This window comes from Peromyscus eremicus, chromosome 4, assembly GCF_949786415.1.
Source record: "Peromyscus eremicus chromosome 4, PerEre_H2_v1, whole genome shotgun sequence".
NCBI classification, from domain to species: Eukaryota; Metazoa; Chordata; class Mammalia; order Rodentia; family Cricetidae; genus Peromyscus; species Peromyscus eremicus.
The window spans coordinates 44,727,995-44,744,208 of record NC_081419.1 but is presented as its reverse complement, the minus strand read 5'-3'; the positions used below and the strand labels follow the sequence as shown (position 1 = coordinate 44,744,208).

The following is a 16,214-nucleotide window of genomic DNA, read 5'->3' as shown; positions in this document are numbered from 1 at the left end:
GTGAGGAAGGGAGATGGTTCAGTGGGTAAGAATACTTGCTTTATGGCCTGATGACCAGAGTTTAATCCCAGAACTCATAGGGAGTATGTAAAGTATGTAAAGGTAGAAAGAGAACCAACTCCTCAAAGTGGGTCCTGGACCTCCAGTTGCACACCCTGGCACAAGTCACCATACACACACTTCATGTACACACACAAAAGCAACAATAATACATATTTTTAGTTGCTTTTGTGAGATGATAACAGTAAGAATAATATTTTACCTGGTTTTATTATTTTGCCAGTGAAATTTTTTGCAAAGTAGGCCAAAACATCTCCTCAAGTATACCTTCTATGGCTAGAGAAATGGCTCAGTGGTTAAGAGCAATTGAACCAGGGGTCCTGTGTTCAATTCCCAGCAACCACATGGTGGCTCAAAACCATCTGTAATGGGATCTGATTCCCTCTTCTGATGTGTGTGAAGACAAGTCACTTATATACATTTAAAAAGAAGTATGCCATCTAGATGTCTGATGTTCTCAGAATAGTGATAGCGCTTGCAGGAACTGATCATCATTTTAGCAAGAGTCTGGCTTATTCTCAACATAAATGCTAAGCCATTTAAGAAGACACTGCAGATAGTTGATTTCTTCTCACATAAAATTATGTAGCATAATACAGTCAAGATATATAGATATTGGATAATTATATCAACTGGCACCCACAATTAATGGCCCTAATTTTTTTTTCTTATAGTGCTTTTCTAAATAGCTCATTTATACTAAGTGGGAGGGCTTGAGGTAGCCTCTTCTGTTCTACCCACACAACTTTATGGAAAATGAACCCTGTTGATGCACCCTTTCTGAAAGCTATGAAACAGCAAAGATGAGACCAAATGGATGGACAAAGATCCCAGATTAAATGCAAATGAAAGAAAGAAGATGCCCTCATATACTCTCAAATTTGTTCTCAGTAAAAAATAAAGAAGTAAAATCTGTTCTAGGAAGGATTGTCAGGCATTACACCATGGTACCTTGGTCAAGGACAGATGGCAACACAATGCTGGCCCCATGCAGAGGAGAAGAGAAGTCCCAATCCTTATTCATGGTTTTTGTGGTGATGTTGGTGTCAATAGACTTCTGCTGCTGCCAGATCTATAGAGCATGGCAGCCTTTCAATTGAGTTTATATCATAACATTTTATGATGATAACAGCAACTCTGTCACTATTTGTGAATTTTCTGAACTCACCTTTTTACCATAATTTTAGAGTATACTTGTATATATAAAAAATGTTTACAGTAAAAGAGCAGGTCAAATTGTGTTCATAGCAGCTTCATGCATCTAGCTTTTTGATGCATTAATGTTGAGTGATTCCTCTATACCATCTAGTTTGTTTAGTACTCTATGATGCTTCCACAATAAAATTATCTAGTGCCATTAAGTGACATATAATGTTAAATTATTTAGTTCACCTTCAAAGATCTGGTCATAAGTAAGATGTACACATACATCAAATAAGTAAAATTAGCATTAGAATTCATAGAATGAAATCATACATGGTGCTGAAAGTCTTTACTCCAAGCAATTAGGAGTGTATGGCAGGATAATTTCAACTTCAGTGCCAGCCTGAGCCATAGAGTTAATTCCAGGCCAGCCATGGCTACACAGTGAGATCCTAGCTCAAAAACTATAAACAAAAACAAAGATGAGATTTATAGAATGAAAAAACAAGGAGTATAAGAATAAGTAGATGCGTACTAAGAAAGACTTTAATATACCTTTTGACTCACAAACCATCAAGAAGGTGAGAAGTATGCACAGACAGATGTGGTCTGAATTAGTGAGATAAAATATGGCAATCCTGTTGAGACATCTTACACTGTATAAATTCTATGGAAAGATGGAGCTTCTCCTCAGGGTTTTAGGAAAGTCACTTTTAAAATCAAAATAAATTCCAAGGATAGAAAATAGTATAAATGACATTACCAGATTATAATACAGAAAACCAAACATTAATAAGCAAATGAAGCAAAAACATTGAAACTTTTTAATATATCCTATTAAAGAGCTATTGTACTAGACAATTTGAAATAAACATTTATTTTAAGAATGTTTCAGGAAAGCATTTGCTTATTTTATATGTACAGTTTTAAATAAATTTATCTTATGCTAATGCTAAAAGTTTTGTCATATTTTGAAAGCTGTGTCTAACGTATTAATTTAAGAAAATCTTGTGTTTGAAATGTTGAAGTATTATTCAAGATAAGGAATGTCTTCAGCCTGTCTTCATTTTATACTTTGAATATTCTTTTTTTCATTTTTCTTTATTAAGAAATTTTCTACTCACTCCATATGCTATCCACAGACCCCCCCTCCTCCCTTCTCCCACCCCCAGGCCTCTTTCCTGAGCCACCCCACATCCCCACATCCCCCAAATCGAGGTCTCCCATGGGGAGTCAGCAAAGGCCAGCACACTGAGCCTAGGCAAGCCCCTTCCCACTGCACCAAGGCTGTGCAAGGTGTCACACCACAAGCACCGGATTCCAGAAGCCTACCATTCTTAAATGTCCCCATATTATATTTAACAAAGTTTCTTCAATTGTATTTTCCCCTTTAAATAATTTTTTTTAGTAGTTTTAGACTTATAGCAACATGGAACTCAAAACCAAGTTCCCTTATATCAGCAATTCTCAACCTGTGGGTCGCAACTCCTTTGGGGAGTTTTATGACACTTTCACCAGGGTCACTAAGAACATAGAAAACACAGATACTTACATCACAATTCATAAAAAGTAGGAAAATTACAGTTATGAAGTAACAATGAAAATAATTTTCTGGTTGAGAATCACCACAACATGAGGAACTGTATTAAAGAGTCACAGCATTAAGAAGGTTGAGAACCAAGGTCTTACATCCTGCCTTCCCCCCACACAGCCTCTCCTAACTGAAATTTCCTACACCACAGTGGTACATATGCTCCGAGAAAATTTTCACATTTTTTATTTTAAAAAATTAATCAATAAGAGAGGACACTATCAAATTAACAAACCCAACACAGTCTTTTTAAAAGACGTCATATCACAAAATCAAAGGGTTAACATCATAACTAAAGGATGCCAGGGGCTTAAAACAAAAACAAGGGGAAGAGATGGCCAAATAAAAGGAAATAAAGATGACAAATATATGAAAAATATTCCTCTTTTCTCATAGTAAGGCAAATATAACACAAAATTATACCCATGCCTTTGTGCTTGTGAGATTAGAAACATTTGAAATTTAACAGGTGGTAATGATGAAGATATAGAGTTAAAAATATTGTCACACTGTTTTCAAGAGAATTAGTAGGAATTTGACCAAAATTAAAATTAAATTTATATTCTTTACACAGTAAAGTCAACTATTAAAAATTAGTACAATAGATATGAGTGCATGTAAGTAAATATTTTTAAATATATTAATTACAGCTTTATTTATGATAGCAGAGATTTAAAAACTTGACTACATAATTATATATATTTAGGTTTATATTATAACATAATATATAATTTTATTTTGTATGTAATAGACATATTGTATATTATTTTATACAACTAAACAAAAAGTATATTTTATATAATTATGTATATTTGTACAAATATGTATTTTATATACAATTTTATATAATCGTATATTTCTATTTATATATAAATATAAATATATAATTATATATTTTATATATATATAGAGAGAGAATGAAAGACTTGGGTGCTATTAAAAGTAATGAATCAAATTTATAAAGACAGGCTTCTTAAAAATTAAATAAGGGTATACAAGATGACCTAGTTATCCCACTTCTAAGCATAGACCCAAAGGACTCCATATCCCACTATAGAGGCTTTCCCATCCATATTTATTGTTATTTTAACAATAGCAGGGAAAGAAAATGGAACCAGCCAAAATGTTCATTGATTAGATGAATGGATAAAGAAAATATGATACATGGACACATTTGAATTTTATATTATAGAAAATTATGAAATCTGCATGAAAACAGAAGACACTGGGAAATAATGTGTTAAATGAAATAACACAACCTCAGAAATACATATGCTGCATGTTCTCTTTCATATGCACATCCCGGCTTTTAAGTGTTAGGCGGCAGTCAATGTGGGTAGAGGCCAATAAACTAGAAAGGATCCCATGAGAAGAAAAAAAGAAACTTGAAGAGACGCGAAGGGCTATATGCCAAATGCCATGTGAAAGTGGAAAGAGAAAGACTGGGAACAGAAAGATACAACAGGGATAGGGCAGGGAGATAATATGAGCATCAGGGGGCAGGAGAATCAAACAGAACTCACCATGAAAATGTCATGAACAGTTACACATGAACCGGACATGGTGGCACATGCCTTTAATCCCAGCACTTGGAAGGCAGAGGCAGGCAGATCTCTGTGAGTTCGAGGACAGCCTGTTCTATAACGTGGGTTCCCATATAGCTAGGGCTGTTACACAGAGAAACCCTGTCTCAAAAAAACAAACAAACAAACAAAAAATCCTAACAACAACAACAAAGTTACACATGATATTATTATAAGCTAAAAGAGAAAAGAAAAGAAACTGAAACGGAATGCATACTAACATGTTTTCAGTAAAAACAGCATCAAATGCTTTACCATATATTATTATTTGTATATATGGTTTAAATAGGATGCATGTGAAAATACATATACTCACTCATATAGAATGTACATACTACCTCCCTGAGAAAATATACAGGAGACCAATAATAGTAGTACTGAGAAGGAGAACAGTGATGGGAGGGAGACTTGACACTAAATTTTCTGTTACATGTTTTGAACTTATATCATTTGCACAGATTATATTTTCTATCAATCAATTAGAACAAAAACCATGTATATATGTACGTTAGAATAATTCTGCAATGAGAAAAGCAGCCATCTTTGTTATCCTTGAACTTTTATTTCCAAATAAATAGATGCCAGTATTTTCAGGTGCTTTATGGGAGGAATTAGTTTTAGATAAAACAGTCTATTCTTCAGGCCCTCATTGCAAGTAGACTTAAGAACCTCTGAAAAGTTCACTTAATAGGTAGAAGGTACTAAAATTGATCCAAATCCTATCTTCTTCCCTGCTCATCCACTTAAAAATATATGGTCACAAATCTCACGGAAATGGGTACTTGTTTGTTCGTGTGAACTCTGAGATCCATAATAGAAGCTAGACAAAATGATTTGACTATAGTTTTCTATTACAGACCCAGACAGAAAGCTTCAACTAACTGTATCAGAGCATGGTGACTTTAATGAGCTAATGTACTATCCAAATAAAATCTATACCAAGCAGAGCTTGGGCTCCGGGAAGTTTGGCACAGCTATATGTGTGAAATGTAAGCTCTTATTAAATATACTTGAAAAGGATGCATCTGGGATTTGGCCTTGAGGTCTGACTCTGTGATATGGAGTTGAGTTTTGCCCAGGTCCTCATAATACATGTAGACTGTAGACCCTGAAAGAACATCAAAATTGCATCAATGAAGGAAACCACCTTATGTTTTGAACTAGGAGCATTCTGCTATCTCCTGTGCTTAGAGCTTTCTCTTCAGTTTAGTTTATCTCCATCCCACCATGTCAATGGCATTTGTCCCACCTTGGACTGTATTTGCCTATGTGTTCAGGTACAGACTCTACTAGGGAGAATGCAGTTCACAGATCATAGCTTCATTCACTCACATCTCTGGGTATATACAGGCACAATTAGGACACCAATGACTAGCTGATTGTGCGACTCTCTGATGGACTGCAGCAAACTCTTAACTTGCTTGTCCTCACTTGTCGGGCCTCAAAGGCTGCATTTTCAACCTTCTCAGAGACAAGTTCCTCCTATCCCAAGACTTTTGAACTAATTGATCTATCACCCCATGCCTCTGCAGGCATACTACTCACCATACAGGTGGTTCTCAGGGTGAGCATTCCGTCAGTGACCTGGTGACAGTTACCACAATGTATGGATGGCAGTACTGAACCAAGTTTTAAACTCGTGGTCTAGGTCTAGTTTCTTTATTAGTAAAGCATAATGGGATGCTTGGCTAAAACTTAGCATAGAGAATACATTTGTTTAAAAGTTTTATTTAGAAATTCCATTTCAATTTGGGGGTGTGGATTAAAAAGTCAAGTCTTCTGGCTCATATTTCTAGATGAGCATTTGTAGATACTAACAACTTTTAGTCTTCTTGATGCTTTTCGTTCCTCCCTCTTTAGGAATCTCACATGAAGAGTAAATAGTAATTAAAATGTGCAGGATGACAAGATGGAGCAAACAGTGCTTGTACCACCAGGACCTGACAGCTTCAACTTCTTCACCAGAGAATCTCTTGCAGCTATCGAAAGACGCATTGCAGAAGAAAAGGCTAAGAATCCCAAGCCAGACAAAAAAGATGATGACGAAAATGGCCCAAAGCCAAACAGTGACTTGGAAGCTGGGAAGAACCTTCCATTTATCTATGGAGACATTCCTCCAGAGATGGTGTCGGAGCCTCTGGAGGACCTGGACCCCTACTATATCAATAAGAAAGTAAGTGTTCTTAGCAGGTGTATTTTGCCACTAACTGCATACATTGTTACAGAAGCATCACATACTAAATTAGCACAACCTTACCATCCTTCTGCTTAAGAAATGAGACCACACTTGTGGGTGTTTTATGTATATTCATGAGAAGTAAATAAATTATATTATACCATATGGAGCTGCCCCAAATGCTTCATGACAAAAATCTAAATATAAGTGGTAGGCAGCTAATTTAACAAATTAAAAATTCTCACCAAAGATTACATGTACTAAGCAATTTTATGTATTTTTTTTGTACCTTGAAATCTTGAAGTCACCCTGAGTTACAAAAAACCTCAAAATGTATTGTGTGAATTTCTCATGGAGGAACATTTTACAACACAAAGTTTTCAATTCCTTTGCCATATTATAAATAATAAATCAAGTAAATTCCTAAAGAATTTGTTTCCATATGGAATATAGTTATGCAATATACAAGGGTACTTTGTTGTTTGTTTTCTTGCTTGCTTTGTGGGGAGAAATTATTTATTTTGGCTCATGGTTTTCATATATAAGACTGTTGGGGCATTTTGTAATCAAACCATATCAGTGCTCCTTCTAACATATATGGGCTTCATCTTAACTGTACAATATCTGCAAAGACTCTATTTATAAGCTAGGGCATGAACTCTTGGAAGACACTATCTAGTCTATTACACTTGCTAGTCCTTAACATGAGAGGGTGTATAATAACTTCCATTTTATTTATCCACCTGCATTCTAAGTCAATATAGCTGTGTTTACACTAATCATCAAGCCCTTTCTTAGTAATCATCACAGATGTATATCATTATTTAAAGTTTTCATTAGTTCTTTGAGAGTTTCGATCATATCCACCCCTTCTCGAACTCTTCCCAGATCCAGCCCCCACTCTCTACCCTTCAAGACCAATGTATGCTGCTCAAATATTCTTAGTTGTGTGGTCTTCCACTGAAGTGTGGTTGTTAGCTTAGTAGGGGGTACGCTCTTAGAGAAACTGTCCCCCCTCCTAGCAGTTAATAAGAATCAACAGCTCTACTGCCAGGGGTGTGATTGTACATCTAGATCCAGTCTCCATAGTGGGCTTTGATCTGGCTTGCACTTGCACAGGTTTTGTGCATGCTGTTGCAGCAGCTGTGAGTTCCTGTGTTTAGCTTCCCTACACTGCCTTTCTATAACACTTTTATTTCAGTTTTCCACAAACCCTGGCTCTTACACTCTTTCCACGACCACCTTTCTGAGCATTGGAAGGAGAGATATGATATATATGTTACCTTTAGGGCTGAGAACTCTCTAATACCTTGCTCTCTAAATCTTGGCCAGTTGTAAGTCCCTGTCTAAATCACCATCTATTGCAAATAGAAGCTTCTCTGATAAAGATTGAGAAATGCATTATCTATGGGTACAATGATAAGTCAATAGAAAATGGTTTAATGTTATGTCCATTTAGCAGAGTAATAGTATTAGGTTCCCTTACCCCTACTAGGGCTTATGATCTACTTAGCTATAGGTTCTTTGTCCCAGTAATGGTGCCAGGTGTGGGTTTGCAATTAAATCCAACCAGAAAGTGATTAGTTACACCTGGGATGTTTGTATCACTTGTGTTCCAATGGGTATGTCCTACAAAGTCAGGAGCTCTCAGGGTTCACAGCTGGGTAAGACTGATGAGTTTTGATGAGTATTCTTCTCTGGTGGCATGCATAGTACTTTATAACACAATGAGACTAGCCAGTAGTGATAATTTTTAGAATTTTAAGGAACCAACACACTGATTTCTCTCCTGGCTACATCAGTTTGCATTCTGACCTTCAGTGAATCAGTGCTCCCCTTTCCCAACATCCACTGCAGCATTTTTCCCCTTTTTTTTTATTTTTTTTTATTTTTTTTACCTTAGTCATTGTGACTGGAGTGATATAAAAACCTCAAAGAAGTTTTCATTTGTATTTTCTTTAAGATGTTGAACATTTTGAAAGTGTTTTTCAGACATGGGCATCTATCATAAAAGAACTCTGTTTAGTACCATGCCTCTGTTTAATTTTTTAAAATTAGATTGTTTGTCATCTTGTTTTTTCATTTTTTTTTAGTTCTGTATTTTCTGGATGCCAACCCTCTATCAGATGTATAGCTGTCTTATGTAGGGTGCCTCTTCATTCAAGTGTTAGTGTCCTTCACTGTAATGTACAGTTTTTAGAATACTTGATCTTTTGTTAGAAATGTGTTGAAATAATAATCTGAAGGACATATATATTCATATAATTAATGTATGAATGTATGTAACTTTTATATTCATTCTTGAATCTAAACTTTTATTATCACCATGATTTCACCAATCCCTTCCACCCAAAAGGCACAGATGATTAAAAAAAACACTTACTGATTGTCTTTTATATTTTGACCAAGCACAATACATTTCTGAATTCTCAACAAATGGCTAGAAAACAAGAATTGTAATCAGTTTAACAAATAAAGGTTTTCATTGGCCATGAACCGTAAAATATTCCCAATGTTAGGGACAACTTCTTGTTCTTATCAGGACACAAGCTGCCAATAATGGCAATTTTGAATGAGAGAGATCTCTTAGAGTTTCCATGGCTGTGATAAAACACTATGACTCAAGAAAATTAGGGGGTGAAGAGAATTTATTTCAGTTTACAGTTCCACATCAGGAACCTGGAATCTGGAACTGAAGCAGAAGCCGTAGAAGAGCGCCACTTACTGTCTTGCTCCTCAAGGCTTTCTCAGTCTGATTTATTTATAGCACCTAGGACTACCCGCCCAGGGGTGGCACCAGAACAATAAGATGCACCCTCCCACACCAATCATCCATCAAGAAAATATACCACCGGCCTGCCCAATCTAGGAAAGGCATTTTCTCAATTGAGGTTCCCTCTTCTAAAATGACTCTAGCTTATGTCAAGGTGACATAAAACCAGTCAGTACAAAGATTATCCATCCCATAGTTGCTACTTATGAGAAGTAAATATGAGGAAATCATGAAATAAAGACTCAGATGTATTCCACACAGAACATGGTTCATCCCATAAATTGTGCGCATTTATTTCTAGTTCCTAGAGATATACAGCATTTCAGGGGCTCCTGTGGTAAAGGTTAGAAAGCTCTCTCCTTATCAGGCATTTGCTCCCCCAAATGTAGAGTCTCCAGTACCATCTGGTAAAACCCACTATCTAAAAATTATTAAGGTCACCAACAGGAGGCTTTATCAAAATACAAAATTGAATTCCAGCATCCCAGCTCCTATGTTGCATCCTTATTTATAAATCTACAATTTAATAGTTTGAGAAAAACCAAACTGAAGCATATTGACAAGGGTAGTAATTCATCATGTGGTAACCAGACTGTCTTACTCAGTGTTATACTCCTGTGAAGAGACACCATGACCACAGTAACTCATATAAAAGAACACATTTAATTGGGGCTTCCTTACATTCAGAGGTTTAGTCAATTATCATCATGGCAGGAAGCATGGTCGAGCATGCAGACATGGTGCTGGAGAGGTAGCTGATAGTTCTAACTCCTGATAAGAAGGCAAGAGAAAGAAAGAATCACTGGGCCTGGCTTGGGCTTTGGAAACCTCAAGGCCTGTCCCCAGTGACACACTTCTCCAACAAGGCCATACCTACCCCAAGGACACACTTCCCAGTCCTTCTCAAGTAGTGCCACTCCCTGATGACTAAACAGTCAATTATTTGAGCCTCTGGGGCCATTTTTATTCAAACTATAACAGACTATCATATATATTTTTCTCTTTAAGTTAAAGAACTTAAAGAACTTTCAAACTACCAGGCCTGGTGGTATACACTGTAAACTCAGCACTTAAGAGTTAGTGGCAAGCAAATCTCTGTGAGTTTAAGGTCAGCCTGTTCTACATAGCAAGATCCAGATCATCCAAAGCTAGATAGTGATACCCCATCTAAAATGATTAACCAACCAATCAACAAATAAATAAACTAAAAATAAAAGCAAAATAATACGCTTTTAAAAATAAGAGCTTTCAGACTGATGAAAGATACTGTCTTGAGGGGAGGTTCTGCCCACAAAGGTCCCTAACTGGCTTATGTTGAATTTCAATAAAAAAAATTACATAAAGGAAAATGGAAAGCAAAATCACACAAGCCTGTGACAATGCTTAAAAGCTTTTATAAGAAGCTCAGGGTGAAAGCTCAGCTCTGACTTGGCAGCTAGATCAGCATTGCTGGACTGCCCACCCCCTCCTCTAAACTTGCCTTTGACATCTGCTTTTCTTATCTCCAAATGCACATTGTGTGAAGAAGGAAAAGCATTCTGACATTTGGGAACAAATCTCGTTGTGCAAGCAGAGCAACTTGATAAGAGAAATATTGTTATCAGGAAGGAAAGGCACATCCTTCACTTTCACATTGCACTCCCATCAAGCAAATCTCCAAATGTGAGCCAGTGGACAGCAGTGCAGCTAGAACTGTTTAAAACAAACATGCTATGTGCTTCACTTGTTTGGTTTTTGAGACAGCAATTCCCTATGTAGCTCAGACTGGCCTTGAACTCACACTCCTCCTGCCTACTGATGCTGGGATTGTAAGAATGTGGCAGCACGTCCACCATAGAGTATGTTAGAACACATGGCTGAGTCATAGACATAATATTTCCTTCTTTCATAGTCCTGTGTTCTAAAACTTTCTGTAGGTTGTCTGTCTATTTCTATATTAGTCTTACATTTTTTTTCAAAATATAGATTGTTTCATTAAAAATTCGTAAACAATTAATGAACATTAAATTTTCTCTGATTTAAGGTGGAGTTGCTTAGTAAAATCTTTATCTTTTAAAATAATATTTCTTCTAATGTATGGTCATTAATTTTAGGTTAGCGACTAGTATCTTCAGCATTAGAATGGTCTTCATTAAAACAATACAACACATACAAACATATAAATATGTATGTATGTATGTATATATATACATATATATTAGTATGTCAACATTAGAGTGGTCATCATTAAAACAATACAACACAGACACACACATATATACATATAATATACTATACACATTCATATATATATATATATATATATATATATATATATATAGAGAGAGAGAGAGAGAGAGAGAGAGAGAGAGAGAGCAGAAGAATAAATTTAAATTTGTTGGAACAGCCAAAGGTCTACTGGTTAAATATCATTAAAGGTGAGATTTTTTCCATGATTGAAGACACTGTGAGTGTCGATTTGTTTTACAAAGTGAGTTGGAATATGCAAGTATCAATGGTTTCCCTTAGATGAACTCAGACAATGAACAGGAATATATTGCCTTATGGAGATCAGGGAGTCCAAGACTGAAAAGTTAGCTGAACCATCACATGATGGAAGGCTATAAGGCAAGGGAGAACAAGAAGGGCCTGATCTTTCACTGGAAAAGCACCAATTCATTCTTGAAAGGGAAGCCTTCACTGAGCAACGACCTTTTATATGTCATACTTCATAATACTGCAATAGAAATAATTAAATTTATGAGTTTTGAGAATGATAAGCACTAAACAATAACATTGACCATGAAAATGGTTACAGAATGTATTCTTTATGCTATATCTCAGGATAAAGTGCAATTGCATTGTATGTGCAGAAACTTGTGTGAATACAGTCTAACAGGCCAATGCTCTCTGTGTTCTTTTATAAAGGCAATCAATGTCACCAGGCATATGGAAATGTCACTGCTGACACCGTATGTTATCATAACATATGCCCACATATTTTTATCCTCTTTGCCCCAGTTTTTGATGTGCATATTATATAATAATCAAACGTTCTACTAAAATTATTAAAACAGTTTAAACAGTGATATTGTGTTAGTAACTGAAGAAATGGAAGCAACAGTGTTGTGGACATCCCTGGTGCATGGAAGCATTGGGAGTCTTAAATTCTTCAGATGGTTTAAACATACAGCACTTCAAAGAACAAAGAAAGGAGGTAATGGCCGTGCTATCAGGCCAAAGGTCATAGAGTTTCCATCTCATGCTTCCTGTCATCAGGGGATCTTTGTAATGAGATTCCAAGCTAATACTTTCTATTTGCTTATTTACTTTTCTGTGACACAAGGACATTTCAGTCTGTGAGTACAGTTTTATTCTTATGGGATATTTTTTCTTGGTTTCATAACTTGAGTTGCTACTGTACCATTTGGCTATACATTCAACTTCACCCACTCTTTGTTCAGAAAATGGCTCCCCTCTCGTGTTCTTAAAATTACAGATGACTCATTAGTACCATGGGAAGAAATATCCTTTTGACAATGTGGCATTTTTACTAGAAATAGAAAGATATTTTAGATCTGTAGTGAAAATAGAACCTTGTTATATTTTGGAATATAGAAATATATTCGTTGAAAAACTGTACCATGTCCTTGAAAGTCTCCTAACAATTTTTTTTAAACCATCCTCTCTTCCAACAGTCCTAACACGATGCATGCCATCTCTGTACTTGGGCTGCATGAGGAGCCTCACACAAGAGGCTTTATATTTATGCCTGCCTGATCTGTCATCACAAAAGTGATTGTGATTGAGGTAGCAAGTTTTTACTTTGTTTTCAGTTAAGGTGAAGAAGGTTATGTTTTTCTAGGAAAATCAGAAAAGTAGATGGCATTTAAAGCCTTATGATTCTGTGGATTGTCATGTCAAAGGTCTGTGACTTACAATTCTCCTTCCCATATCACCAGAATCTCTAGAATAGCTGTCACCTGGACACCCCCTTAACTCCAACATGCTGCAGCAGCCGCTGAATCTTTCTCCTAGTCCCCATTCTTCCTTATTTGTCATTATTTGTCCACTCAGTCTCTGCTTCAGAAAAAGTCCCAGGGCAAACTAAATGACCCTTGACATTTAGTAGGCACCCATCATATTGTTAAGAGACTCTTTGAATAAAAGTAACAAAACTCAGCAAAAACTACTTTCTTGCAAAAAGAAAGGGAAAAAAGTAAACTTATGGGCCAAATCTGGTCGAATAACAAAAGACACAGCATTTAAAGTGACACCATCAGGACAACCCTTCAGCAATTTGGGCTCTGCGTTTGCTTATGCTAGCTGGCTTCGTGTGTAGGCGGGCTCACCCACAAGGTGGCAGAAATAGCCATCAGTCACACTAAGTTAACATCTACAGCAGAGTAACCTTAAAAAAGGAATGCACATATTTTCTAAACTCTAACAGAAGCTCTAGAGTTGCTTGTAATCGGCTGGCATGGTTTGTTACTGTGAATAGGGGGATGTGATAGTCTTCTGGACCAGGTGAGTATCATATGGTGAATCATTTCCTGAATGACGAGAGACACTTCTGTATGGACAGGCAGTGGGGCAGAGATTTCTTCCACAATGAAGAGACAGAAACTTCTGGAGAAGCTATTCTAGATAGGTAAAAAGGAACAATTGCTCCCTCCCCTACATATTATGCACCTGCATACTTAAATTCTTATTTGCCCTACAGGTCCTTTCAATACAGCTTTGGTCGCTATCTAAAACCAATAAAACTGAGGTTAGGCACTTTGCCCAAGATTGTAAAACTATTAAGTAAGCTGGTAGCATTTCCCAAAGCTCTTGCTTCTTAAAAACAAATCTTTCCTATTCACTATCAGCATCTAATATAATTCAACTACCCTTCCCACCTGGTCCTGAGTGGATGATATACACCTTTATGTAGAACCTCAACTGTAAAACTTAATTTATGTGATTCTGTAAGGAAATTGCATCTAAATTGAGATGTGAAGACAAGTTCCAGTCATAGGGAAAACATAAAAGAAGATGACACAGTAGAGCTGGGCTGTTCTATGAGGAGGACATTAGCTAACCTAGTAACATTAGTACAGCGTGTCTGTTATCTTATAATGAGTCTGAAGTTAGCTAAAGGGATCACTTAGTAGATCTTAAAGAATAGCCAGTTTATTTTCAAGGCAAATAACCTCACAGGATTCTCTCTAAAAGCCCCAATCTCTCTTCCAACCTGAAAAACGATACAAGTAATTGAACAAAATCTTTCCTGTATACACATTCCTCTCCTTTGTATGATTATACAGCCCAAATTAAAGACAAAAACTAACTGTGCAGCATTGATACCCATGACTGTTTTGTTATATGTGCACTGTATTGTTTAACTTTTGAGTGATTTTCATCAGGTTGATAAACGTGGCATGAATGACTCTCAGGCCCCCAATTCCGTTTTCCAGCCTCTGTCATTTCAGTTTGCAATCCATAGCTTAAAGACCTTCCCCCCAACCACATGAAGGTTGTGTTAGATATGTTAGGTTGTGTTAGATGAGTTGCAGTTAGTGAGCTGCAGAAAAGCAAATGCTGTAAGAGAAACTGTGAGACAGATTTTCATTCACCCAGGAGCCGAACAAGGAGGAAAATATTTGCCTAAAGTCACAGCATATAAGGGGAGTGGGGGGAGGCAGGAGATGAGGCCGCTTAAAGATTCTCAGAAAGGGAAAAAGACAGACACCATGGACTGGGCTGGAAGGAGACATGTGCGCTGTGATGGGGACCGATAGGAACCTCTTGCCATCTGTGTTTCCCACCCCAAGCTTCAAACATCTCTCTTATTGCCATGTGACTCCCTGCATACTTCCTGCACCTTGCAGAACCTCATGCCCTTCCCAGCAGTGGACAGACAGGGAACATGCTCTTCTCCCTGGCAGAGTAAGGACAGTTTCCCGTTCTGTCCACCAGAGGGGTATGGAGGAGAGATGTGCCCCTGAGCCCAAGTTAGAGCTCTGTTACTATTTCTAGAGTGCCTCTTTCTTCTACATAGTGATACGGTTCCAACTACCATTAATTCGGAATTAAATTTCATTAGGAGTTACATAAGACCGGGGTGTAGTTCAGTGGAAGACTGCTTACTTAGCACTTGTTGGATCCTGGCTTTGATCCCAGCACCTGGAGAGGAAAGTTACATCGAGTTTGAAATTTGAAGAAAGACACATATTTATTTACTCCGTCATGTGAAAACGTATTTAAATTCCAAAGGGATTGACTGCCAGATACAGTTTTAGATGTGTAAATTGAAAAGTTCTGTGATTTAAACTTTCAGGCAAAGAATAAATTCAGTTATAAATATATGCCTATAACATACATTACTTGTTTTGTTTTTTGAGAAAGGATCTTACTTCATCACTTAGTCTTGCCTCAAACTCACAGCAATCCTCCTGCCTCAGCTCCTGAGTGCTAGTATTACATGAGTGAGCCTCCACATCTACATGTGATACTTCTAAATATTTCTTGTCATCCAGCTTACTTTCATATTAATCTTTTGCCTTTGGCTGCAGCTTAACTTTTAGAGAAGGTAAGTGGAATCCATTTGGAGTCATCCCTGTTATGTGGCAGTTTTCTGATAACGTATAGATGGGATGTAAAGTTAGAACTTGAGTTCTAATGGTGTACTTTAAAAAATATGGGCTCTAGATTGAAATAAAGGTTCAACCAATAGCTATGTATTCAGAAAACAAAAACACAAATATACCATTTATCAAATTCAAGTTTCCTCATTGACAATAATCATAGCAACAAGTCACTTTCTATAAGTGCATATATGAGAGAGATTATCATATTGTGACAAATAAATGGGTCTAACTCATATATTCTGCATAATCATTGAGAACTGGGGAATTACTAGTGATT

At 36.7% G+C, this 16,214-nt stretch overlaps 1 protein-coding gene across 10 annotated transcripts in view; it reads left to right on the top strand.

The window, feature by feature from the left end:
• The first annotated feature begins 6,286 nt into the window (after window positions 1-6,286).
• LOC131909187 (sodium channel protein type 1 subunit alpha) overlaps window positions 6,287-16,214 on the top strand; it is an 87,051-nt gene continuing 77,123 nt past the window's right edge. For all 10 annotated transcript variants that reach the window (XM_059260598.1, XM_059260594.1, XM_059260596.1 and 7 more), the window contains exon 1: window positions 6,287-6,550. In XM_059260598.1, the coding sequence (XP_059116581.1) occupies window positions 6,287-6,550 (264 nt within the window). The remainder of the gene's footprint in view (window positions 6,551-16,214) is intronic.